A 27,959-nucleotide genomic window follows, 5' to 3' on the forward strand; every position below is an offset into this window, starting at 1 on the left:
GGACCGGTTTCTGGCATTTCAGCCGTCTTCGGCCCGGCTTGCTTGAATCCTGATGGAGCAGTGAGAAAGGGACTCATGTCTGAGTATACCCTGCCACACCTATAGTGGCCAAAATCGATTTACAAAAGGGGGTGGTGATGAACAGAGTGTCTGAATTAAGCAGACCACTCTTACCCAGTCCAAAGATCAGGGCTTGATCCATCACCGTTATTTATCTCACTGCCCCATCCCACCTCACCACCCCTTGTTGTAAATATTTTTGTCCACCCTAAGCGTGGAAGGGTATTCTCAGATGTGAGACCCTTGCTCATTGCACCATCAGGATTCAAGCAAACCGGGCCGAAGACGGCTGTAATGCCAGAAACCGGTCCCCGGGAGCTTGTTTCCTTCCCAGTGTAAGAATTGGCTTTTGTAGTTTGGTTTTCCCTGTTCCCATCATGCACTGGGACAGGAACAGACTAATTTGCATACAGCCAGGTTCTGAAACTGGGATGGTGCAGTGAGCTAAAAAACGGTGTTGGATCTAGCCCTGATCTCTTGACTGGGTGAGAGCTTTCTGCTTAATTCAGAGACTCTGTCCCTCACCACCCCTTGTTGTAAATATTGCTTTCAGTAGAAGCATGACTGTACCCGTTTCCCTTGACCTCAGCCTCCCCAGAAGTGACTCAAAGAGTGAGTTGCCTGATCTCTTGTTTAAGCTACAGGGACACAACAAGCTTCCAGAGACCTCTCTGCTACTAACCAGCTGACCTGCACCAATTGGACCTGCCTGAGCCCTGCTGCTAGCTTGTGAGTGAGTCCTGATCTAAAAGAGGTCCGCCTCCGTCCCCCGGTCCTGGACCCTTGGCAGGCATCAGAGTGTACTCTCCCTGCCTTAAAACCACAAGCCCTGGGCTCCAGGTGAAGAGCCAAATGTTTTTGGGCTCTTTTCTACTGCAAACAGACTCCTTGTATCCCCCGACGCCAAGCTTGCCAACAAAAATCTCCAGCAGCGTCCTGCTTTTCATGCCAACTCTGTGATTCATCGCCTTGGGCAACTGTCCAGTGATGAACGACTCTTCGCGCCAAATATTGAACATCTGTGATGACCGACCTGCTCCTCGTGCCGATCACGGTCTCATGTTGACTGCCAATGCAAAGCTTCACTCATGGACCTGGACTCAAAGAATATAAAATCTTTAACTGGATTAACCTGGCCCCTCTATCTGACCCACACACCATTGCGGTCAGCCTGAACTTGTTACTTGAACCTGGTCCAATGCAACCAGATGACCCAATTGGTAGTTTGTGCTTCCTGGCGCTATTTTTGCTAGGTTTTACAAATTGGATTTTTGTCATTTTGGTGTTATTGTATTTATTAAAATATACTCTTTTTCTAAATTGGTTTAGGATTTTTTTTCCTGTTGTGTTTTCACTTTATTACTGTTTGAGTACTGCATAACTACTTCACACATTGTTTTTAAGTTAAGCCTGACTGCTTTTGTGCCCAGCTACCAGGGGGGCCAGCACAGGCTAGTCAGGGACTTTTGTGGTTCATCCTGAGAAGGATTGTGTTTATTTGAGTGGAGCTTCCACCATTCTCAACTAACAACCCAACTCCTTACTCCCAGAAATTGTTGTAATGCTCTAGTGTCAGTGTTAGAGTGCTAATGGTATACTATGCCATACAAAAAATGTTACCTACATATGTGATTGTCTGCAAGATGTACTAGGAACCAGACACCCATGTGTGTTTGCATACGGATCTGCTCGTAACGATATTTATTGGTTATAAGGTATGGTGTTTACATCTTACAATACATGAAAGCCTGCAGTTCCTTTTTAAAAACCTGTCTCTAATTTTCTTATTGCCGTCTAGTTGTGATACCACTTGCTCTTCTGTAATACGGCGTATCTCATGCAATCATTTTAATAGAATTGAGTTGTGACGTCCGATTGTCTGCTGCCAGACCAACAAAGTGTGTGAACTGCAGGACACAGTGCATAATTACAACTGATGTTTAAATAGCGAAAATGAGAACTAAGCTTTAACACTCTTTTAACTATTCCTCTAAAGTGAACTGGCTTTTTTTTCTGTTAATGACGGAAGTGGTAAAATTATTTTTGTACAGCTGTAGTTCAGTACAAGAAAGCAGGAATTTCTCTGCGTACTACAACACATAATGCCTCCTAGCTATTTTTAAAATCACCGTCCAATAAACTGACTTTTGATTTTGCACTACAGATTGCACATTTATTCAGCATATTTTCAGGCACACTAGTTAATAAATAGTAATAGTAATAATTTATTGTACAGTTAATTCAAAATCACAATTTTACAAAGAAAAAAAACATTAAGGCATTAAAAGTACTTAAAAAAGGAGAAGATTAAAACCATTGTCTCAATTTATACTTTTACATTTAAAATACAGTCTTCCAAACTGTAATGCTTTTGATGAAGGTCGTGTCGAGTCTCGGTTTTATTAACAGTTCAGCCCTTTTGAGGTGAATATAAATCTGGATAAAGTGTCAATGCTTCACAGTTCCTGTCCAAGCCTTTTAACGTGTGTAGGAGCGTGAATAAAGTGCTTGTGCTTAAAAAATGCAAATATGAATTGAATGTTAGAGGGGTTATGTAGGTTGACTGAAAAAAATGCTCAGTAAGAGTAGAGCAGCTGTCTTCTATTCTGCTATTGCTTGTGGCTTATTCTCTAGTCTTTCTGCCACTTTTTCTAAATACTTTATGAATTGGCTGTTTAGTTGGATCTCCTCTGAATTAAAACATAATTGTACTGCCTGCAGGTCCTGATGCCCTTCTGGCTCAATGTTGGTCTAAGTAAGGCACGTCTTATGTCTAACAGGCTTGGACAGTTGCAAATAATATGTATTAGATCCTCTTTTCCTGATCCACAAAGACGGCAGGACTGATCACATGGTCTCCTTTTCCAGGGTGGCAGGTGAGGGAGAATTGGTATAATGCCCAGGCGCAGCTTTAAACATTTTTCTTTTATCCTTTGTTTAACTCCCCTTTTTAGATAGGTTTGTGGCATAAGAGCTGCATAGTCATTAAGTACTAAATAAATACATGAATAAATAGGAGCTAGGGACAAAGGATTTCAACTTTTTGGATAACAATTATGGCATTACTCTGTCTTATAAGGACTAAAACACCTTCTGCTGTATCTTACAAGCATATTGAAATTCACGGCAGAGGTCTATGATATTAGAAAAGAGCTCTGCCTCGTTCCTCGATATGGTCACGAAACTCCTCGGTGACAGCAAAAGCTCCTTTATCCCATAATGCTCCTTCACCCCAGTGGGCTATGTGGGACTGTGCAAACAAATAATATACAAGCCAAATCTTGTTAGTTGGCTACTTCCTCACTAACCTTTTGAATCTAGCTCAGTTACGCCAAGATTTGTCCATAGATATAATGTGTACCGCATGCAGCGTTCTGGAGCTTTTAAACTAATGTAGAATGGTACATGTTGCCTTTCGTTTATGTGTAATATTTTTATAATTGGGTTAGATGGTTGTTGGTTAAATCACCAGTTGCAGCCCATTTTCAGGGTAGGCACAGTTTCCAATTTCAGTTAGAATATTCAAACTTTTAATCAATCTAAACATATTTAAAGTAGAATTTACTGCATCTAACAACATATTTTGTTTTTTGTTCTTCAGGTCTTATAAACAAGCACAAAAATGTTCACGGCAATGCCCCTGCCAATTTGCCATCTACAACACATACGTGGAGGAACCCAGCACTGTCTAATTACAAGTCACAGGGGATGTCGCATGCTGGGCCATCTCAGAGAGATTACCAGCAACAGCACCAGCAGCACGAGCCGCTACTGCAGCCTCAACTCCAGCAGCAGAATACACTGCAACAGCAACAGTTCCAGCAGCTACAGACAAAGCAACAGACGACACAACAGAAGAAGCCACCACAACTCCTGCTGCTAAAAGCCCAGCAACAGAAACCAATACCACAGGAGCCACAAGTGCAGCAGCGTAATTTGCCACATCAGCCGAAACCAACAGAGCAGAAGCAACAGGTATATCAACAACAAAACCTGAACCAAAAACCACCTCAGTTTCAGTTGCCACTACAACACCAGCAGCAGAAATTATTGCAGTCTCAGCAGCATCCGCAGCAGTATTCGCGTAATCCAAGAAACGCCTGGAGGAAAAAGTACTCTTTAGTGAACAAACCTCAAGTAGCTGCTAGTCCTCCAGGGGGCGTGAATGTGCCCAGCGCTTCCACCAGCACCTTAAATAGTCAAGACCTTGGTCAGAAGCCTGACCCAAAGATAATCCTCCCTAAGAGGTCCGAGACTTTAACTGTGAAGAAGGAACTAGGCTCTGAAATAAACCAGTCTGTTTGGACTAGCTCTGCTTTTAATAAACAAACAACTGCTATACAGACAGGACAGAAGGTTCTCTCCATGGTCAACCCAGGGACCTCTGTTCCTCGAACCATTGTGACCCGGACCCAAACTGCTATCCGAGAAGAACAAGGAAAGCAACGGACCCCTAGTTCTCGAACTGTTGTGACCAGGACCCAAACTGCTGGCAGTGAAGGACAAGTAAAGCCAGGGATCCCAATTTCTCGAACTGTTGTGACCAGGACCCCAAGTGTTGGCAGAGAAGAGCAAGGAAAGCCTTCTCCCAGATCTGTGCTTCTATCGAAGCGACTAAGCCCGGTTGACGCAGAAGGCCAAAGGAAACAAACTCATCTGAAACAGCAGTCAGAGACCAGCCTCTCTTCAACTTCATTGGTAAAGGCTACAAGGTCAGGGAACAGTGCAACAAAGTGGACTTCTGAACTAAGCAGAACTCGCAGTGAAACTGCTTTGGCTTTCTCGAACAAGCTACAAAAATCTTTACCTGCACAAGAGCTGCGATGGACACCTCCAGGTGGGAAACCAGCCACCCTGGTTCTGTCGCCACAAAAAGCGGGAAGCTGTGGAGATCCCATGGCGCACAGCAGCCCCACTCTGATCGCTGCTACCACTGTTAACCCTCTGAAAAGGAGACTGGTAACAGCTCATAAGATTTTCAGTCCCCAGAAAAGTGTTACCCCCACACCCTCTGGAAAGGTATTCAAATGTAGGAAAACTAAATACACCTGGGTGGCGAACTCTGTGCGAAGCACCCGGACAGTAAGAAAATCGTCAAGTCCAAAAACTCCTGAAAGTGCCAAAAAGACACCTGTTGGTGCTCAGAAGACACTTACATCAAAGGTGTCGCCAAAAGGTGATGCGAACTCAAAGTCAAAGAAAACCACTACACCTCCAAAAGGCGGGGCATCTGGCAACAAGTACAGGTGGAAAGCAGCCACTGCTGTGCAGTCCTCCATACCGTCCAAATCCAAGTTCAGGTGGCACGCTGAGGTTCAGCGTGGGCGTGGTGGATCTATTCTGCATGTGCCTGAGAAGTCACCTGCTTCTAGCTTTACCAAATCATTTGGTGATTCTGCACATCCTGGATACAAAGTGAAAAGTCGCACTAAAATCATCCGAAGGAAAAGCTTTACCAGGTATGTTATGGTTGGACAGGCATTTGTTTGTATTTAGGCAATGAATAGAGTACAGTCCTGACTGCTGACAAATACATCTAGGACTGCAGTGTGCTAGACTGAATTCCACACACAGGAGAACAGCATGTCTGTTCAGACTTCCGTTTTACAGAGTTAGATTTAGGTATAACTAAAGAAACTGTTAGGCGTTCAAAAGCACATTGGTGCTTAGACAGCTGTATGCACAACAGGGATGTGGCATATGGAACATATGGTGGGTAGGAGTTTAGAGAGCGGGACTGTGGTACCTATTTTATAACAGTATGTCTCTTATGGTGGTTAAACACTGTATAGAAGTACGTCTGCGTCTGTAACGTGAAAGTTTGAAGGCAGAATCGGGAGGCTGAAGGAAATCCATGCCATCCTAGTAGAATAAAGTAGAGGAAACGATAGGAAGCACAAACACGATGCCATAAGAAGAGAATGCAGCAAAAGGAGAGGTGCCTAGCAAGAGTATGTTTAGGAGTGGACTATGGAAGAAAGGACTGCCTGGGTGCATATTAAAATCTTAAAAGTAAAGCAAAGGGGAGTGAATAGCATCTCGAGGATAGCTAGGAGACTGCTGAATGGGTTTGCCAATAGTTTGTAGTTTACACTCATGGATGTTCACAGAATTCAAAAGAGATGCAGACTTGTGAAGTGCATTTTTCTTAAAGTTCAGTTACTTGTTACCAAGTCAATTCAATTCATAAAGCTTTATTTGGTACATCTAAAAAATGACCATAAAAGCCTATGAGAAAAGACACAATATAACAGGTATTGCAGAATCGAATAAAATATATATATAAATACAGGTTAAAACATCATACTTTTCCTGGCATTAATTGATTGATATAAAAATGTAGCAGTAAAAAAGCAAACATCAGGAGATTGCATATTAAAAGTTAATTTCATTGCATCATTAATAGAACGGAGTCCATATTTGATAAACACAGGTTTTAAATAGACAATACGGAAACTCATATAAAGTTTACATATTACAAGAAAGTGCAAGGTGCTCTGCTTGGATAGACCATCACATGGACAGGGTCCGCTGGGATATTTTTTAAGGTGTGGGAAGGCCACCAAATGGTATACCAATCCGAATCTTCGTCTAATGAGTACAAATCTATGGGATGGGCGGGTCACCTGTAATAGATATAATGGAAAGCCTTCATTAACAATGTGATTGTTATAATACAAAGTAGAAGACGATAATCCGTTCCTGATTGCCCGCCTCCTGGTTCTGTATGATAGAAAAATGTACTTCAGCTCACTTTTGGGTATTGCGGCAGCAGCACGTGGATCAACTGTTATGTTTGTCAAAAATTTCCAGAAAACTAGGAACTATGTATTTTAACCAGGGTATTTTAATATAATTATCTAATGTGAGACAGTCCTCTATAACCGATCTATTAAAAGCTGTCTCCTCCTTTAGCCAGATGGATCGCCAGATCATGAGAGGCCTTAGGGATAACAAATCAGTCAAGTAGTCAATCCCCAGTTCTCTGTGGACCAGCTCGATTGGGGCAGAAATAGGCAAACATAGAAGCTTTTTGAGGAAAGAATTTTCCTCCGCCTGCAAACTATTATCAGGATGGTAACCCCATACTCCAGCCCCGTAAAGGGCAATAGAAACACATCTGGCTTGATAGATCTGTAACATATCCCTGATACGTCTGTCACCGATCTTAGCCGCAAATCTAAAAACCCCATGGGCACTTTTAGCCATTTTATTGCGAACATAGCCATTTTATTGCGAACATTAGTAAATTCATTAGACCATGATCTATCTTTGTTAAAAGTTATTCCCAAATAGCAGAATTGATCTACCTGAAGCACTTTTTGGCAGTCTTTAAAAAATGCATTTGACAACTTTCTACTTGCCCCACAGGTCATGGTATGTGTTTTTCCTCTATTGATTAGCAATTTCCTGTCCTTAATAAAAACAGAAAATCTATCAATCAAACAAAAGGGAGTTCTAGATAGTAAGACGACATCGTCCGCGTATAACCATACCGGCACTTCAACCCCGTTAACCTTGGGCGCATCAGCATTAATAGTTTTTAAAACTACATCAATTTCATTAATAAACAAAGTAAAAAGCAAGGGGGCAAGGACGCAGCCTTGTCTGTTTCCCCTTTTTACACTAAATTTAGAGGTACACTCTCCTTTGACGCCGTAGCGCACGCTTGTTTGAAATTTTTCATAAAGCCGGGCCAAAAAGAAAGTTATACCCTCCGGGGCCCCAAGCTGTAACAGGGTTGACCATAGGATGGAATGGTCTACCAGATCGAAAGCGCTATTTAAATCTGCGAAGCAGAGGTAGATGGAACCCTGTTTATCCTGGGTATACTTCCTGATTAAAAGATCTAAATTTATGCATTGATCAAGTGTGCTCCAGCCTTTCCAGAAGCCATATTGGGTGTTAGCCAAAATCCCATTAGCCTCCACCCATTCTTTCAACCTAACCAGCAGTTCTCTACTCATGATCTTTACTGAGGAGTCTACAAGAGATATAGGGCGGTAGTTTTTTACATCTGACCTGTCACCCTTCTTGTGAATCGGAATTATAATAGACTCACCCCAAGTCATAGGGGCCCCTTTACGTACCGCTGCGTTAAAAAAAAATCGGCTGGAGCGGCTTTATAAACGTCTATAGGGACCCCATCCGGCCCCTGGGCCTTTTCCCCCCTTGCTAGTACAAATGCCCAGGTCAACCTCCGCAACTGCCGCAACTGAGATATCCAAAGGCACGATTGGTCAAGAGCTACAGTTGGATTCATAACAATAATCAGATTTAAAAATCGTAGAAAAATGAGATACCCAAGCCTCACTAGAGACATTAGAACTAAGCTCAGGGATAGAATCCTCCTTAAGGAAGGGGGAGTTGACCGTAGCCCAATAAAGGGCACAGTTGGACAATTTTGCAGCCTGTGTTAATGTTTCCAAGGCCTGCTGTTGCAGCTATCCCTTCCTATGCTTTAAGGCGGTTTTGTAATCTACTCTCAACTGAATGATCAGTTTATGATCCCTAGGCCTTAACGTTAATGCAAGTTTTAATTTGGTCAAGAGTGTGGTACAGGTATGAGCAATCCAACCAAATCTATGGTTGGATTTTACTTTACCAGGCCTAGTAAACATAACATCTAAAAAATTGGTAATGCCATTAAAAATATCTAAAACCCGATCTGGATCATTATCGTTGTTTAGGATAAGATTAATTTCTCCTAAACTCCCTTTAACAATGGAACTTAATAGTTCCTCCAATTTTCCCTTTTCCATCTCAGTTTTACTCCATTCGGCCTATGTGGTTCAATACTCATCACTGTTCTCCCCGTGTGGACTGTCCTGCCTCCCCAGATAAGTTTCTAGAATGATACAATTATGATCACCCAAAGAGGAGACTTCAATCCTGGGGGCCGAACAATAAGCGCCAATGTTAGAAGACACAATAACATGGTCAATAATAGAAGTGGAGTTCCTACTCTTAAACGTAGGGACAGTCTGGCCATTTTCATCCTTTGAGTAGTTTTAAATTTCTAGATCATAGTCACCCATAAATTTATTAAGTAATTCGCAATAAATATTATGGCGAAAATGCAGGTCGTCCAATCCAGAATTACTTTTGATCCCACAGACTTTTTGGGTAGACATTTCACAGATCGAGGTATTAAAATCACCCACCCAAAAAAAATCAAAAGAGACTTTTGACTCTGAAATCAACTTGTCAATGGCAACTGCCAAATCCTTCACAAATTCATGTCGAGTATTATCAAAAATATGATTGTAAAAATTAAGAAGGAGTATGTTATGGCCGTGCTGCTCATACAACCAAAGAATCTGCACATGGGCCCCCACACTCAAATACCTCTCTACAATCGGAGACTGATTAATAGAGACTAATATCAAAAGACCGCCTTTGGCTCTTCCTGACACAGAACCCTGTGCTGGTAAATTATATGAGACAAAACCCTCATAATTAAATAGGTCTGTACACCATGTTTCTTGGAGACAAACGATGTCATGTGAATTGATTAAATTCATCCAGCCCAGGGTATCGCCCTTAGAGTTCAACCCAGCTATATTCCAACTAACAATAGATGTTCCATTTTTGCCACAAATTGCAATCATGTCTTGGGTGGGAGCTCCTTGGGTTGCAACCCCTGCATTTTGGTCGCTAACTGGTCTACCCCTTACATCTGCATCCATGCTTGAGTTCACTGTATGTTGAGGCCCAGGGTCATCTGATAGTTCCCATTCTTTATCGACCTTGCAAGTTGACGTCACCTCAGTGCTGGTATAACCGTCTTGGTTAAGTCAATCGTTAGCGTCTGAAGTGCTTAGGGCTTGATAGCGATTTAACACAGGTACCTCAAACACAGTGCATGGGTCATTACATCTGCTAGGGGCAGAGAAACCTCTCCTGTCTTTATCAATAGGATCACTAATAATGTGACTATAGAAAAAACCAAGTGGGCGTAACCTAATACCTTTATCGGAGTATGGTAACGAGGCTGCTCTTAACAAATTGGTTGCAACATGTTGAGGGTATTTAAAATTGACAATAATACAGTCACTTTCACTACTCTTTCTTGAATTGCCAATCCAATTAACCCTTCTGGTGGTAAGGATCTGATTAGAATAATTCGAAGGGAACCCACAATGTCGATTGAGCCAGAACACCATTTTATTTTTAAGAGAATCATGTCTTTCTGGTTGGTTCTGGTTCATATTCTCTTCAAGGGGTGGCACATTTGTTAAGACAACTACATACGGGGCACAATCAGGTGGTAAATTGATGGTGTGGCTCCGCTTAACTTCAGTGAGTGGTTGGCCGCACTTGGGATCTACAACTACCAGGTTCTTTTTACCTCCAGTCGATTGGGGATTAGGGGGGGATTATGCTCGCCTATTACTATCTTATCCATTTCCCCTCTGCGTTCAACCACTCTGTTAGATATACCTGGGGCAACATTACAGAAAACCTTTCCTTCCACTACTTCCTGTGAATTTTTTACCAGTTCACTATTGGAAAATACTTGTTCACCTAAACTAGAGACCTCTCTAGAGAGGGAGTCTAGCTTTTCGATCAGAGGGTTAATTAAACTTTCTATTTTAGCACTCAAGATACTAAGTAGCAGGTCAATCTGGCCATCATTTAATTTTATTGTATTAGGGTTAACCATTAACTCTTCTCCACCTGATAAACTTTTGGGCGGAGTTTTAGCTCCCTTTTTATTATTATTTCCACCACGTTTAGCTTGGGCTTTTCTACAGCCCCTCCTTGTTTTAGGAGCCGGAGGACCTTTGGATTGCAGTATTAGATATATCAGCTGTACAGTGGTTGTTATTGGTATTTCGGCTGAGACCTGTAAAGATGTACTAGCTAGATCAATTGATTCCCTGTTTTCTACAGAGGGAACTACTAAAGGTGTTAAGGGCATAGTTGGCAAGCTACCTGAGCCTAGTGAAAGTCGCCGTTCTGTTCTACCAATTTCAACAGTTATTTTATTTACTGCTCTCACCAAGTAATTGTCAAGCATTGCACTAGCCTGCTCAAGAGAGCTTTTGTTTCCCTTCCGCTTTAACATAGTTGCAAAGGATCACTAAATACAAGTTTATTACAAATGTACTCTAAGATAATATGAATGAAATGCAAAAGAGAGGACCTAAAGTACCTCAAAGGTTAAAAATTAAAAAAGTAATGATTAAGTCCACTACAAAAAGTTTATCGACTTTATCGACCTTCCACATAACCTTTAGTGACGCTTAAAGTCTTACTTCATTGCTGCAGAGGAGTCCTGAATTGGAAAAACCTAGGGATCTGGCCCAGACCAGCCTCGGACGGCCTCAGAAGGCCCGCCCTTATCCCGGGCTTCTCCCGGTGCGGCCTGCGCGTGTCCCGCGACGCGGGAGCTCCCCGTTGATTTTATGCGCCAGCGGGCGCAGGAGCAGCGTTGGCGGCGTCCTAGCCGCAAGTGTTGCCGGGATATGTAGTGCCCCGGTAGGCAGCCTTAACACGGATGGCCCGGTGCTCCTTGCGGGGAAAATTAAGTCCAGCGGCAGCAGGAGAATGGGAGCGGCGTCCACTGGTGAGTGCCCCAGTCTCCGTTCAGCGTCCCCCGCTTCCCCGGAGCTCCCCGTTTTATTTTATGCGCCAGCGAGCGCGGGAACGGCGTCGGCGGCGTCCTAGCCGCAAGTGCTGCCGGGATATGTAGTGCCCCGGTAGACCGCCACAACACGGATGGCCCGGTGCTCCTTGCGGGGATAATTAGGTCCAGCGGCAGCAGGAGAATGGGAGCGGTGTCCACTGGTGAGTGCCTCCGTCTCCGTTCAGCAAAGGGGAGTGAATAGCATCTCGAGGATAGCTAGGAGACTGCTGAATGGGTTTGCCAATAGTTTGTAGTTTACACTCCTGGATGTTCACAGCATTTAAAAGAGATGCAGACTTGTGACATTTTTCTTAAAGTTCAGTTACTTGTTACCAAGTCATGAACACAGATCTTTTATTGCTATCTCTAATACTTAATGGGCTTTATACCTTGTGACCATGGCGGTTATCAGACTCTCCAGACTAAAGTTTAATTTCTGGTAATATATTTTAAAGCTTTCCTGCTAAAACGTGATTTTTTTTTACTAAGGGGAGCTTTTATGCTGTGTGTTTGCTCCCTTACATTTGCAGTTACAACATTACGTTTCATGAGCTCGTTAAATGTGCATGCAATAGTAAAATATCCTCACATTTTTCTGTGATTGTCCTTTCCTCATCCTCTCCCTTCCGCATAAAAAGTATAATGTTCCAGGTTCAGCTCCTGCCTTACCCAATCGGTACCTTCTGCCAGACTTTGGGAGTTTGTTTCCATTTGTAGAAGAGCTCTGTCACCCATTCTTGTTTGTCTGCTGTGCTTCTGAATTAGATAAAATGTAAATATCTCTGTCACAAGTTATCCTTGTTTTAGTAAGTTCTGATCTTGTTCACTGCAAGTGACGAAATACGACTGATAGTTTCCAGAAAATAAGCAAGGAAAGGCAGGAGTCCTTGTGAATGAGTCGATCTTGCTCTCTAGTCAGGCGTTACAGAATATTATAGATAACCACCTTGAACGCCTCTCACAGAGTGGAGGGCGATCGGACCGAACCAGCATTTAGAGCAAAATAATTTATAATTGTCAGTCGGATCTCTTCCTTGAATGCCACGTCCCGTGGTGCATTTGGGGGCAACTGCCACGAGAATGCGCGGGGGAGGGTTTGTAGGATCTGGAGAATCAAGCGCACCGGCGCATGGTCATAGAGGGTGCCCGGATGGTGCGTGACAGACTTGGTCCAGTTGATATTGTCTCTGGACACCAGCCAGTAGTCTATGCCGGACCAGGAGCTGTGATAAGAAGAAAAACATGTGCCTTCACACGTGGTTTAATGGATGTGCCACCAGACATTTAGAAGTGAGTTATCTGTGATAAGTGTATTTAGAGTGTCTGCGGCCTGCTGGTAATGCTATCTAGCACCAGATCGATCTAGGGCACCCTCCAATGCCACATTAAAGTCTCCTCCCCATATCACCGTCTTAGGGCCATAGTCTACCACTTGTCTCTAGATCTTCAAAAAAAGTCATGGTCATCAGAGTTTGGACCATGTATAGCCACTATGGTTGGTGTTTTTTTGTATAAGAGTGCCCATCAGGATAACGTGTAGTCCGTCATTGTCAATGAGGGAATGGGTAGTGTGCCATGGCAGCCCCCTCTTGAGTAAGATTGAGACTTCTCTGCCATAGTTTGAATAGTAGAGTTCTCCGCACCATTGAGCCCATAGACTGAATGAGGTGCTGGTGGTCAGTTGCGTCTCCTGTAGGAAACAAGATAGATTGCTTTTATTTTCAATTCAAGTTTTTCATTGTTCACTTGTTTAGGTTTTGCGAGTTCATTTTATCCATATTGATGCATATGATAAAGTTGATTCAAGACTGTTATGTTTCACACAAAACAAATGCTCCAATGCATTTCGGGCAAGAGAAGCCCTTTTTCAAGGAGCGCTGAAAACATAATGGTAAACGCCTTTAGAATGTAGAACTAACTCAAAAAAAATGTATGTTCAAACATTACATTTTGGTATTTCTTTTGGTGTACAACCCATAAGTAAACATGCTGACTTGGTTACCTGGTGGTGTGTGAAAAATGTACCTTATAAACCATTGGGACTGTTTTTAGGACGTAAGTGTTCTTTTACTTGCCCTTGCACAATCCTCACGTAGTTCATTACCTTCCTTTTTTTTTAAAAACCGCACTCCTAAAAACAGTCCCAATGGTTTATAAGGTACATTTTTCACACGCCACCAGGTAACCAAGTCAGCATGTTTACTTATGGGTTGTACACCAAAAGAAATACCAAAATGTAATGTTTGAACATGTTTTCAGCGCTCCTTGAAAAAGGGCTTCTCTTGCCCAAAATGCATTGGAGCATTTGTTTTGTGTGAAACATTAGTCTTGAATCAACTTTATCATATGCATCAATATGGATAAAATGAACTCGCAAAACCTAAACAAGTGAACAATGAAAAACTTGAATTGAAAATAAAAGCAATCTATCTTGAAACTCAAAGGAGTCTGTTGTGTTTATGACGAACCAGATGGTGTGCCCAATTACAAGGATGCGTTCACATACCCCGTAACGCACTCAACCAGCCATCAATTCACGGCGTATTGGGACGGTTACGCCACTTGTTGGAGCACCATAAAAATCTTCAAAAAACTCAAATAATCACATATCAACCATCTAAGAAACACTTGCGCAGTGCGCCTTGCCCTCTCTTACAGTCTCCTGTAGGAAACACACATCTATTCCCTGTTGGGCAAGGTAACCGTGTACCAGTCAGGACTTGCGGTGGTCGTTGAGTCCTCACACATTCCACGTTCCATATGTGGCTTTGGCAATGGCGTCAGAGATTTAATGCAGTTGTCCCATTGTGTCGCAGTGCATGCGGTGCATGATTGTGTCTGGTGCTTCGCTTTTGTGAAGGTGGTGTAAGCTCCCGGTAGAGACAGTGCTGTGGATTTCCAACAACCTAACATGCAGAACAAGGAATTTCAGCAAAAATGGCAGGGCCTCCCTGCCCCCCCCCCAGAGCCCCAGCACATCCCCCCAAAAAACTCAGAAAAATCCCCTACCCACCCCAACCACCCAAACAGGTTGAGACAATTTACCCACCCATCCCACGTTCCCCCTGTCCATAATCGTATTTTGGGAACTATCTCATGGGGGCATTGTCTTACAAAGCGGACAGCCCTGTAATCTGGACCAGGGTGGCCGAGCAATTTGCAGGAAGGGACAAGAGTTATATATGATCCCATTTCAGCAGGTATCGGGCCATTCTGGGGTGCATTCTGGCAACAAGCAGTGACATAAGCCAGCAGCTTACCGGGTCTCAACAGATGGGGTCTCTCCAGGTCGGCAAGTTTGCAGCTGTTATTATTAGTCATTGTCACTAAAGCGACCCTTCTCCGAATGCAGAGGAAATATAGATGGAGATCGTTTGGTTTTGCCAAGGTGTTTAACAAAGGACATAGCAGCTTTGGGGTCACTAAAGAAGTGCATCTTGCTGTCCCGTGGATTTGTAACTTAGCTGGGTAAAGGAGTATCTTAAACTGTTGAATGTGTTTCGCCGGCAAGAATTCCCGTCTCACAGCCTGCATTGCTAGGGTGAAGTCTGGAAAGAAGGAGATTAGGTTTCCCTGTTGCCTGATTTCTCCCAACTCTCTTGCTTTCTTCAGAATCACATCACGGTCCCGGTGATTCAGCAGAGGAGCTATTATGGGACGATCCGGGGCCTCAGGCAGTGGTCTCGGTCCAAGTGAGCGGTGCGCCCGTTCTGCTATGAAGACTGCAGACCTATCAGTTCCAAAGATCTCCTGCAGGAGCGTCTCTATGTAGTCCTCCTTCCTGGATATCGCTGTGAATTCCATAACTCCGGTAATGCGAAGGTTGTTTCTTCTGGAGCGGCATTCCAGGTCCTCATTTTTGTCTTTGATGAGCTACAGCACCATATCCATTTTAAGCGGTCACTGTCTGTTCTCTCTCTACATGTCATCTGCATCCGAGACCCTGGACTTCAGATGGTTTATTCGGGCTTCATGTGTGTCACTCGCTGTTTTACTAGGTTCAGGCAGGTCTCAAGATGGTCCAACTTGGTTTCAATAGTCTTCAGACTGGTTTTGACCACCAGATCGCGCACACTTGTGTCCTTAGTCCGCTTGAACTGTTCTTCAGCCTCTTGGATCAGCTCTCCCTGCCGGGCACCTTGTCTGCCCTCAAATAAAAACTTGGATTGTTTGGCATCTGATTTGCCCATTGTGGCAAACGATGTATAGCTTGGCACAACGTGGGGGGGCACTGGTAGCCACCAGCATGGAGATGGAGAGCAGTGCACTGGCTTGGCATATATCCCCAGGCACCCGGGCATTTCTCTGTTGGACTTACTGCCCTCCCTCCTGTGTCGGAACAAGCACAGTGGCAGCCGTTAGGGTGTTGTTGGCATCTGGGCACAGTTTAGGCCTGCAGGCTAGGCCAGGTGTGGCTCTTTAACTCTCGCTCCACCAAGGCTGAGAGGGGGTGGTTCAGGTGGATCCACTGCAGCCCGCACTTCATACACAGGCAGGGGGTCTTTCCCGAATCGCTTAACGGGCCACCAATCCCCCAGGGAGTTATTCAAATTACATCATTGTGCATAGCAGCACAGAGCACCAGCCCGTCGCTGTCATCACTGCCAGGCCTGGCGTGTATGTTTCTAGTGATTGCGGTGTTAACTTCTGTGTTTCGCCTGCCCAGACAGCTCAGCATGCAGGCCACCGCATCGATATATATGTATGTATGTATATATATATATATATATATATATATATATATATATATATATATATATATATATATATATATATATATATATATATATATATATGTATGTGTGTGTATATATATATATATATATATATATATATATATATATTATCATTGACACATTTCATATGTACATGTCATGGTATTTTGTAACAAGTGATCCTTTCATGCCTCTCCCAAACTGCGATTCAGTATGGGGCAAAAAACCTATTTTACAAGTTGGAAAAAATGTTTGGCGAATTTCAGGGTTTTCCATTGCAAAATCCTATAGTTACGTCGGGCCCCTACTGCTTTAGCTTCTCAAACTTTGAAAACCTTCCCCCCTTGGTACTGTTTGCCCTGGTTATGGCCTAAGTAGGCTGGTATTTTGACAAACAACTGTTCCAAATAACATGTGTGCCTTTATAAATATCCAACGATAAGAGACCGAGATGGGGAAAATTGACCTTCAGATATTTGCTTTATTCCAAATTCAAATACTCCCCTTTCTGATGTCTGCATCTTAAATGTATCTCTGTACCCGTTTTGCACTTGCTTGCTGACAAGTCCAGCACCTTTGTTTTTTTTTGGGGGGGGATATTTTTATTCGTTTTTTCCTGTTAGTACAGTGAGACCATTTTGAACATATACATGTAATTGTGCACAGTATCTTATCACCAGAAACATTTTCAATTATTATAAAGTCACAAAAATGCATTTTTCCAACATTGGATAGCAGACTTTTCACAGTTATGTTCGGGTCTGTGGACCTACTCCGAATTTGAACTACTATCATCATGATCTGATGGCAGCTCACAAATATTACCTCTGTAGTTATGCCATGCCCCCCAAATTTTCTTCCATTTTTTTGGGGCAGCCCCTGCTGTTCAACACCGTCCTTTCCGCTATCATGGCCGCATCCATGTCTTTACTCCATGCCGCTAGTGTACTACTTTCCACCTCTGCACTATATTTCTCTTAGCCACCATCATATCCATTGTCTGCCCTGAACGAGTAAGATCATTTGGTTCCCATATATTTAGTAAGCAACACCTGGGTTCAGGTAGCAGTGAGACCCCCTCTTATTGAGACATAGTTCTCAACACCTGTGTCCAGTATTCGGCTATTCCGGGGCATTCCCATATGGTGTGATAAAAAGTCCCTTCCTTTCCGCAGCCCCTCAGACAGTAGGGATGTTCTAGCCTTCCTATTTTATGTAAGGTGCTTCTAGTGTAGTAGGAGCGATGTAGGATGCGCAAGCGAAGACGTGAGGGAATGCCTACCTCTTTGGGGATGCTAGTGCTTCCTGCCATTCAGATTCATCAATCTCACCAATATCATGAGACCATTTCTCCCGTAGGGTTCCCGTCGGGTCAGGGAGATTATTCACCAGTTTACGGTAGATTAGGGAGGTCGCCTTCTTTGGCATGTAATCAGTTAACAATCTATCCTCCAGAGGGGGCGCCTCTGGGACTAACGAGCCAGGTGGCAGTGCTGTCATTAGAGCATGTCGTACCTGTACGTATCTGACATTTCAGAAGGGGCTAAGTCGTATTGCTGCCGTAGTGTATCAAAAGAAATCACTTATCCTTTCTGCCACATGTCTTCAATCGTTGATATCCCGATATCATCCCAACAATCGAAACCTTTGCTATGTCTAAGTTTCCCCAGCCGTTTCGTGTCCCACAGTGGAGTAAGCTGAGTTAGTACCCCTCGCCACCCCAACTTTGCTTGAGCCGTATGCCACAGTGCAAGTGTGTGTCATATCGGTCCAAACTTTGCTAGTGACACTTTTTTATCGTAGAGGGGAGCCAGTATACCTGTCAGGCCCAGCTGTTCTCTGTCTGCCTTTAATGTCGGATCCGATTGTGGAAGATGCATCCATTGATTAATTACTTTAAATTGCGCTGCCCAGTAATAAAGTTGTATGTCTGGAAGCGCTATCCCACCGTCATACCAGCTGCGCACCAAGTTGGCCTCTGCTATACGCGCTGGCTTATGGCCCCACAGCAGATTGGAGACCTGCGTTGCAATTGCTTTAAAATATGAGGACTGCACTGGGTAGGGTGTATTTTTCCAAAATATACAAAAAGCGAGGCAGAGCCATCATTTTAAAAGTGCTGCCTTCCCCAGCAGGGTCAGTGGCAGCGTCTCCCAGTGCCGTATGTCTCGCTTGAGATGTTCTAGCGACTGCTGTAGATTCATATTGTAAAATTTGTCTGAATTGGCTGTGATATAGACCCTTAAGTATTTAAACTTGCTTTCCGCGGTCTGTAACGGACAGCCATCCAGAAGACGCGGTGGCAGGCCGTGAAGCACGTACTTGGTGGATTTAGACCAATTGAGAGTGTACCCGCATGCCCGTCCATAAGCCATGCAGATATCCAAAAGCGTGATTATGGAGCGCCTAGGGGAAGTGAAGTACAGCAGAGATCGCCGGGGAGATTTTATCCTCCTATTTGAGGCCACGGATCGTTGGTTCCCAACGTATCCATGCCGTCAAAGGTTCTAGTACCAGGGCAAATAATAGCGGCGATAACTGGCAGCGTTGGCGTGTGCCCCTAGCCAGGGGAAAGTCTGCAGAGATATGGCAATTAGCTTTAACATGTGCCATGGGTTTAGTATAGAGAAGTCGAACCCACGCACAGAACTTTGGACCGAACCCTAGATGGCGTAGCACCGTGAAGAGAAAGGGCCAATGGACCATGTCGAATACCATATGCACATCCAGTGAAAGTATCACTGCTGGCTTCTGCACGTAGTCTGCAGGTGCCAGTATCCTATGCAATCTCCTTAGATTAAGTGCTGTATTCCTGCCGGGCTTGAAGCCCGATTGGTCCTGATGCACGAGCTTCGATAGGTGTGGCGTGAGCCTAAGCGCTAGTAATTTGGCGAGTCTTTTGGCCTCCGCATTTATGAGTGAAATAGGTCGATATGAGGTAAGTTGATCTGCCGGTTTCCCGGGTTTTAGAATGGCTACTTTGGTGGCTGTGCGCTGGTCCGGTGGGAGTTCTCCTGTTTCTAAAAAACTTTCAGGGAACATATATATGTAGCATGTGTGGCGCGAGGGAGTCAGTCATCTTTTTATAAAATTTGACTGGTATGCCATTTGGCCCTACCGCCTTACCCGATTGCACCGCCTTAATAGCTGCTGTCACCTCATCCGCCGTGAGGTCGTTTTCCAGTAGTTGCGCTTCTTCAGGGGTTAATTTGGGCATATTGAGGTCCTTTATGTAAGATCTTGCTTCCTCCTCCGATATTGTCGAGGCGGAGGAGTATATTGTCTGGAAGTGTCGTGCCAGCATGTGTATTGTTGTGTGCGGTTCTGTTGTGGGTTGCCCTCCCTCTGTGCTAAGCTGTGCTATCCATTTGTCCCTTTTCTCCCGTTTGTCCAGCCATGCCAGCAGCTTCCCTACCTTGTCGTCAATGTTATAAACTTTGTGTCGTGTGTTTGTCAGTTGTTGTCTAGTCAGTTCCGTCAGGTATTCCTTGTGGCGTCGCTGCGCGAGCTGCAAGCTGTGGGCCATATAGGGGGTTGGGTCACTGGTGTGTTGGGCTTCAGCAATAGTTAATTCAACCTCCAGAGTCTGTAATTCCAGCTGCCCCTCTCGTTTATGAATTACAATGGATGCTATTGCCTGCCCTCTGAGGACTGTCTTATATGCCTCCCATAAAGTGACGTAGGAGGTCACCGACCCAATATTATCTTGAAAATGTTTTGTCACCTTCTTCAATTCCTTCCTAATCTTGTGATTGAGGAGATAACCAAGGCGCCTCTGATATATCTGGCGCCTTTTCTGCTGGTGATGTGTGTAGCTAAGCATCAGTGGGGAGTGGTCAGAGATGCGCCGTGGTTTGATTTCCACATTGCGTATATTACGATGGCTACTCAGTGATCACAGGAAATAATCTATTCTGGTGAGACTATTATGGACACTGGAGTGATATGTAAATTGACGCTCCGTGGGGTAGTATTTCCTCCAGACGTCTACCAGTCCTATGGGGGGTAAAGACAGAGCAAAAGTGCACCGGGTTATGTGCCTGTTAAGGAAAGGGGACGAAAACTAAATAACTAATGACTGAAAACACTCTAGTGTTGATTTCTTATGATATTTTATTTTTGTAACATCTTTTTTTCTTAGCAATTGTTTTTTTAGTTCATTATACGTGCAAATTATTATAGATAAAAAAGACAAAATATGTGCAAATGGTGTAAAATATGGACAATTTGATTAATTATTAAAAAATACAGAAGTGCATTCCTTTTCTAAGATAGTCTACCAGTCCTATTACCTCCATGAAGCTCCCCAGGCAGGATATCCCTGATGCACCTGCTCTCAGAGGGAATCTGTCCATGAAGTTGAATTGACCCCCCCCCCCCCCCCCCCCCAAAGGAGTAGTTCCTCCGCCGGCAGCCCAAGTAAGAATGCGCTGAGTTCTGGGAAGACCACTGTATGCAATGCTGGGGGTATGTAGACTGAAACAATATTTAGGGTTCTCCCTTCCCACTGTGTATGTATAGCAGCAAATCTTCCTGCACCATCAGATTTAACTTCTTTTACGATTAGGGGGAACTGCTTTTTCACCATTATTCCAACCCCTCTAGAGCCTGATGTAATTTCGGAGTGGGCCACCATTCTATAACCCCAACTGTCCATTGCTTTACTAGATGTGCCTGTAAGGTGCGTCTCTTGCAGTAGAACCACTGCTGGGCCTCCTCTTTTTAAGCATTGCAGAACCAAGCCTCGCTTAATTATATCGCCCAGTCCGTGCACATTCCATGTGAGCACGGAGAGGGACGGTGTTGTGGCGTCGGGGCCCCCCTGTGAGTTAGTCTGTGATTCGTCTCCCATTGGCATTCTGAGAAGATCTATAAATGCTAGTGACTTGCCCTATATTTGAGCTAATGTGTGTTTCTGTGAGTAGTGACACTGTACAACCATATCTATACTTGTCCATAACATATTCATCAATCAAAAAACATGAACATAGTACCCCCCATCCCCCTCCGTGCCTCCCTGCCTTGCGGATCTAGAACTGCCCGCCACCCAAAATTAGCAGCGTGCTTAAAACCCCAACCCTGGAACTTCGGTTGCATATATGTACCGGGGTGGGAAAGTCCAAGGAAGTCAGTTCGTCCCCCAAGTGCCAGTGTCCCGAGCCATCAACGAGTCTGTTGCTATCAGCAGTTTGAGGTGGGCCCTGACAGATAACTAGGTACATTCCCCTTATATGAAAAGAAAAGGGGGTATACTGCCCTTGCGCTTGAGGATCTCACTCCCCGAAGTCCCTATTCAGTCGTTCCGCCTCTTCCTCTTCTTGTTCGACATTTTCAGAATCACCTTCTTTGCCCAGTTGTCTTCGCCTCCTTCTCGCTCGACCGGACCTCTCCGCCGGCCGCCATCCCTCCAGCCACTCGTGTGCCTCTTCCGGCGTGTTGAAAAACCATGTTTTTTAATCTGCCACCACTCTGAGTTTTGTTGGAAAGAGCATTGAATAAGCAGTTCACGGGACCTCAGTGTTTTCTTAACCTCAAAGAAACTTCTGCGGCATGCAGCGACCGCTGCCGTGTAGTCCGGAAAGAAAGAGATCACAGAGTTTTGCACTCGGATAGGCGGCGCCACCCGTGCCGTCTGAAGAATGGCATCTCTGTCCCGAAAATTAAATATGCGTGCCAGTACCGGCCGTGGGGGAGCTCCAGGCCTCGGTCGTTCTCCTGGTATCCTGTGAGCCCGCTCCACGGAAAAGAAGTTTGATAGCCCTTTAGGTTGCAGCTTGTCCTATATGAGATCTTCAACATAGAGGTCCATAGCGGGTCCCCCCTCGAACTCCGGAAGTCCCGTTATTCGAATATTATTTCGGCGGGAGCACCCTTCTTGTTCGTCCAGCTTTGCCGCTATACGTTTGTTATCAGCCTCCAGTTGCGTCACTTTCTTTATCAGCAGCGTAGTGTCCTTAGTGAGAGATGTCGTCACTTGTTCTACTTCAGTTACTCTTGTTGACATTTTCTGGAAATCCGCTCGAAGGAACGTGATGTCCGTTGATATTGTACCAACCGTGGTTTGCCATTACATCCTCCAGTGTCACTTAGGAGCCCTCTTCATCCTCTGCTCCTTTAGCCCCCTTCCCCTTGCGGTCTGGCAATGGGGGAAAGTCCTTAGCATAAGCAAACTTGTCGAGTCTGCCTTGTTGGGTCGCGCTGGAATCTTTGCCGCTCATTAGTCACTTACGATGAGCGGCATTGGTCACTTAGCAGCCTCTACAGGCCTTTATAGCACTTCCACAGGATTGTTGCGCCTTTTTTTAGACTGGAGAGTTTGCAGGCCTCCACCGAGGGCCCTTATGTTTACGCCACAATTTCCCGAGCCCAGACACCCTCCTGCAGTGACACTCCTGTATCTTGGGGGGGGGGCGTTGTATGGCACCTGAAGCGCTGGTCCCGTGCTAGATCCACGTTTCCCCAATCTTATTCGCCTCGCACGTATGCCTCTGTGCGGCTCAGTCCACTTCAATTTTGCTCCCTGGTCCCCCTTGTCACCCCTGCCTGAGCTAGGGGTGCTGGCAGGCAACCCTTGATCTAATCACCTGGTACCGTAGTATAACTGCCCCTCTTCTCCGCTCTTTGTAGCTCCTCGCGCCGCCGATCACACCAGGCCTTTTATGAGCGGTTGTTGTATGCGTGTGGTCTGGCACAGCAGTCCCGTCCCGGGTACACCGCGTTGGGCTCCGGTGGCGCCGTTTCCAGACCCAGTGCAGCGCCAACTCGACCACACGCCGTCAGCCCTCACTTCCGCCGCCATCATCAATATCGGGGAAGGGGTGGGGAGGAGGAGGGTGAGTCCTCACGCCGTCACCCCGCAAGTCAGGTGGCCGCCGACAGCGCCGTCACTGTTCCTTCATGATGTGCGCTCTCACCTCCGGTGTTTGTTGCCGCTCCACCTCCTCATCCAGCCGGTCGCACCGTAGGCACGCCGGCTCCGCGTCAAAATTTAGGCCGCGGCTGGAAACGTGCGCCTACGCAGTAACTGTTCGCCAGCTGTAACTCACTAGTCCGGGCTCGGAGGGCGCCCAGCCTGGGGTCATTCAATTCCGCTACACCTCCGCAACTCGATTTCAGGCTCTGGGTACAGTATTTTATGCGGATTGATGTACGGATTTATGGGGGAGTCGGCCTCACCCTAGGAGTTCCACTAGGCTGCGGCCATCTTGCTTGGCTGCTAGCCACGCCCCCCAGCACCTTTGTTTTTGAGTACTTGGAGGAGAGCCACACTAATCTTTATTTTTATTTACAAATACAGCACTTCTATTGATGGGCAAAGCACTCTCTCACTTACAAGGACACTATGATAGGTCGCTGATGTCTTCTGTCTTGTTGCATTGGAAGGGGCCTTTTGATTGTATGCTCTTGGGCACACAAGGCCTAAGGAATTGTTTGCTTCCACACAGAAATCATCATGGAATCTACCCCATGTAATGGGATATTACCCATGTGGACACTGTAGTTTATGTGCCTCTACAGATGCCACTATGGTCATTCAGCTGTATGACACCCTGGTGTGGACACAAAAAAGCACACAAACTGTAATTCACGTAATTGCATCTACATGATCACCTGCATGTATCAGATGAAATATATGGGATGGACGACCAGGGCAGGAGGTCAGAATCACCGAGCATCGAAGTAACATCTGATGTAAAAAATGCAACTTAAACATGACCATGCATTTTCTCACAGTTGGCCACTCCCAAATGAACTGAAATAGATGGTCCTCTACACATATCCCCTCATGAGGCAAGAAGTCCAATTAAAACTGAAAAACGGTGCCTGTACCACCACGGACGCAGAAAGCAGGCCTGGGGCAGGAGTGGCAATGAGGCAAGTGGCCCTTCTTGGCAGAAGAGGTGGTGTCAGATGCGGAGGGTAGATATGTTTTCATAAAGGAAGTCTGGATGGATGCCACCTCCTACTGGGTAACATTTACGCCCCCAATGTGGAATAAGAGCCCTTCATGCGGTCACTATTACCGGTGCTGTGGTTTGCCATGGCTGATAGGCAGGCATTTTAATAGTGTCATGGACAAGGGTCTAGATCGGTCTTTCCCACCTCTCTGCTGCACAACAGCATCCATTAATGCCTCCATATTGAGGGATTGGATGCGACAGTGGGGATTGGTAGACATATGGAGACTCTGGAACCCCGCGACACAAGGGTACTCATTTTACTCCCTGCTACATGCACTACATGTCCGGCTAAATAGAATCTTAGGCACACCCAATTTGTTCCCCTCTGTCACAGATACTGATTACCTTGGTGGCACCCACTCAGACTACAACCCACAATACATAACAATTGCTTGGGAAACAAGAACCCCCCGGTCGCCACCTGGGGTCTACACCCTGCCATGCTGGAAGATGCTCTCTTCCGAGATTCCCTTCAGGCTGCAATTGCAGACTATTTCACACACAACACAGGCATGGCTATGTCAGCCCTGATGGAAAGGAATGCATTAAAATTCACACTGCGTTGGCACTTGGCAATGCCTGGGGATGGGAAGTGGCATGAGGAGACGATTGGAGGCAGAACTACTAGACGTGGAGCGCACCCTAATAACACTCGAGACACGGGCAGACGCTGTGCCCTCCTGCACTTCGAAATAAATAGATGCGGGTAAAACCCATGCGACACTGACCGAGCGAGAAGCCTGAATTATATGGCACACTCAGTGAGAACACATGCGATGCGGGTAAAACCCATGCGACACTGACCGAGCGAGCGAGAAGCCTGAATTATATGGCACACTCAGTGAGAACACATGCGACAGCAGACCGTTCAGGGTCTCTTCTTTCCTGGAAGATTAGACAGGAACAGACGTAAGGACCCCTCATTGCAGTGCGATCTCCTAATGGTGTGATGCGATAAACACAGCACGAAATACATGACCAGATGCCTCCTGTACACAAAATTATACCAATTGGCGCTAGAAGCTTCAGACTCTGATATAAACTCCTTCTTGGATAACCTTACCTTTCCCATGCTGACCCCCGATCAGTGTATGGAGATGGATCACACTGACCAAAAAACAGGGTGTGATGCGCGCTTTGGTTTCTGGGAAGATGCCGGGCCCAGATGGATTCCCATCTGATTTCTACAAAGCATATGCGGACCTCTTAGCTCCGCAGCTGTACAGGGTGTACCAAGAGGCATTACAGTCCGCACATTTGCCCGACTTCCTCAATGAGGCTACACTAGTCACTTTACCGAAGCCTGATAGAGACCCCCCACAACTAGGAACATAACACCCTCTAGCGTTATTAAATGTAGATTGTAACATACTGGCAGGAGTCCTAGCGGGGAGGCTGACTTTATTGACACCACAGTTTATTCATGGGGATCAGAATAGGTTTGTCCTAGCATGCAACAGCTCTCTCAATTTGCGCAGGTTATTCTGCGTAATGGGATGTGCCCCACATGATTGACCCAGATCAGGGTGCTTGGTACTAGATTTGCAAAAAATCTGTTGACACCGTTGAGTGGTTATTCCTTTTCAGTGTACTGCTGATATATGGGATTGGCCCGTACTTTCTGCGCCTGGTCAGACTTTTATATGTTGAACCAAATGTTCGATTCCGGATGGGGAATTTAATCTTGAAACCCACAAAGTTATGCAGGGGCAACATACAGGTTTGCCCCCTCTCCCCGCTTATCTTCTGATTGGCTATCGAACCACTGGCAATGGTTATATGCGCTTCTGCAGGTCAGTGGGGTATTCCGCTGGAAACAGACATGCACGCAATATCGTTAAATGCAGACTATATCTTACTGTACATCAGAGATGTCCGATCTGTTCCAGCCGACATACCCAACAGTCTCACCCTGTTCGCCAGACTATCTGGACTGTTTGTTAATTGGGGCAAATCATGTTTGTTTCCCTTTGCCTCCCACACAACAGACCCGACCCTCACTGTTTTCGATGCTATGGTGTCTTGGCAACCAACCATGTTCCGATATTTAGGAATACATATCTCACACTAGCCAGGACCTGATAGAAGGCAACCGCACTAGAATGGTCACCTCTTTGACATCACAGAAAACATTTTTTGAAAACACATGCTCTTTCGGTAGCAGGTAGAGTGGCATTTATTAAAATGGTGGTGCTCCCATGTCTTTTAAACCACTTCACTAATCTACCACTCTGTTTACCTCCATCCTTTTTCCGCCCACTAGAACGCATGCTTTTGGACCTCATATGGATCACGTTGGGCGGTAGAGTGGCACTCACAAAACTATATTTGCCCTTGGCTCATGGAGGACTAGCTGTACCTAATCTAGAGCACCATTATTTAGCATCCCAGATATAGTGAGTGGCCCGATGGATGACTGAGCTATACCTGTTGGACAAAGTGGAGAATGGCCTCCATACGCTTTAGATACAATACTTTATCTCTTCTGCCCATGCACCAGATCGCCCAAGTCTCTCCCTTTGCTAGTGCTTTGTTGCTGCTTACTCCTCACCAAACATATCACACCATATGCGCCAGTACTTCCATTACTTGGAATGCCTAAGGGTATCAGGAGGACGAAGCCTACCGAACTTGTGACCTGGTACGAGGTGGGCCTCCACACCATAGGAGACCTATACCGAGATGGTACACTTATGAAATATGAGTCTCTAACACAGGAAGAGTGAGTGCCGCTGGGTCATGTCCTTAGCCACACATCCTGGATTAGCATGCTGCAACAACACTGGGGAGACATCACACAAGAATTACAAACCCATCTCATAATACAGTACGTACATGTTATGGGTACAGGAAGGCATCTCACTAGGTAGTTCGCGGATGCACTCCTCATACAAACTGCAATAGACTAGGCACCCCTAAGTAATCGCTGGGAGCCAGATCTGGCCCATCCTTTTATGCCCAAGGAATGGGACATGATCCTGGTGAGCTTTACATCAGTCCTCCGCAATGCAAGATTTCAGCTGATTCAGTATTGTATATTAGGACATACCTTTCACCAGACAAGTAGAGGGCTTCGACAAAAGTTAGGAATTTGGAGCCGAAGTTCATGCAAACAAGTATTTGTAAGAGAAAGGGGCAATGAACCGTGTTGAACGCCTTTTTGTAGTCCATCTAAACTAGGGCCACGGAACCCAGAAGACAGTCCAGCTGGGATAGAGCAAATTGGCTTCTGCGGATACAGTGGCATGTGCCCCTAACCAGCATGAAGCCATTTTTTTTCTATATATACCAGGGATTTAATTAGTCCTCGAGTTCAGTAGCTAAGACCTTAGTGGGGACTTATACTTTGACGTTCAGCAGGGATATGAGTCGATAGGAAAAACAAAGATGATGGGGTTTACCAGGCTTAAGTATGGTAGTGATTGTGGCATTCCTGATGTCCGGCGGAAGTGAGCCCATAAGGCCAACCTCCCCATACAACCTGAGTAGATATGGAGCTAACAGGGAGGAGAAGTGCTTATAGAATTAGAGTAGGAGCCTTTTCGGGCCTGGGATTTTGCCCAGAGCGGAGGATGTGATGGCTAACTGGAC

The 27,959-nt window shown here is 45.3% G+C and overlaps 1 protein-coding gene across 1 annotated transcript in view; it reads left to right on the top strand.

Annotated features, from left to right (window-relative positions):
* The window catches only part of ZC3H3 (zinc finger CCCH-type containing 3), a 1,776,692-nt gene that overhangs the window by 38,225 nt on the left and 1,710,508 nt on the right, over window positions 1–27,959 (top strand). Inside the window, exon 2 of the mRNA XM_086966317.1 lies at window positions 3,662–5,519. Coding sequence (XP_086822443.1) covers window positions 3,662–5,519 — 1,858 coding nt within the window. The remainder of the gene's footprint in view (window positions 1–3,661; window positions 5,520–27,959) is intronic.

Source organism: Lissotriton vulgaris, chromosome 4_1, assembly GCF_964263255.1.
Source record: "Lissotriton vulgaris chromosome 4_1, aLisVul1.2, whole genome shotgun sequence".
NCBI lineage: Eukaryota > Metazoa > Chordata > Amphibia > Caudata > Salamandridae > Lissotriton > Lissotriton vulgaris.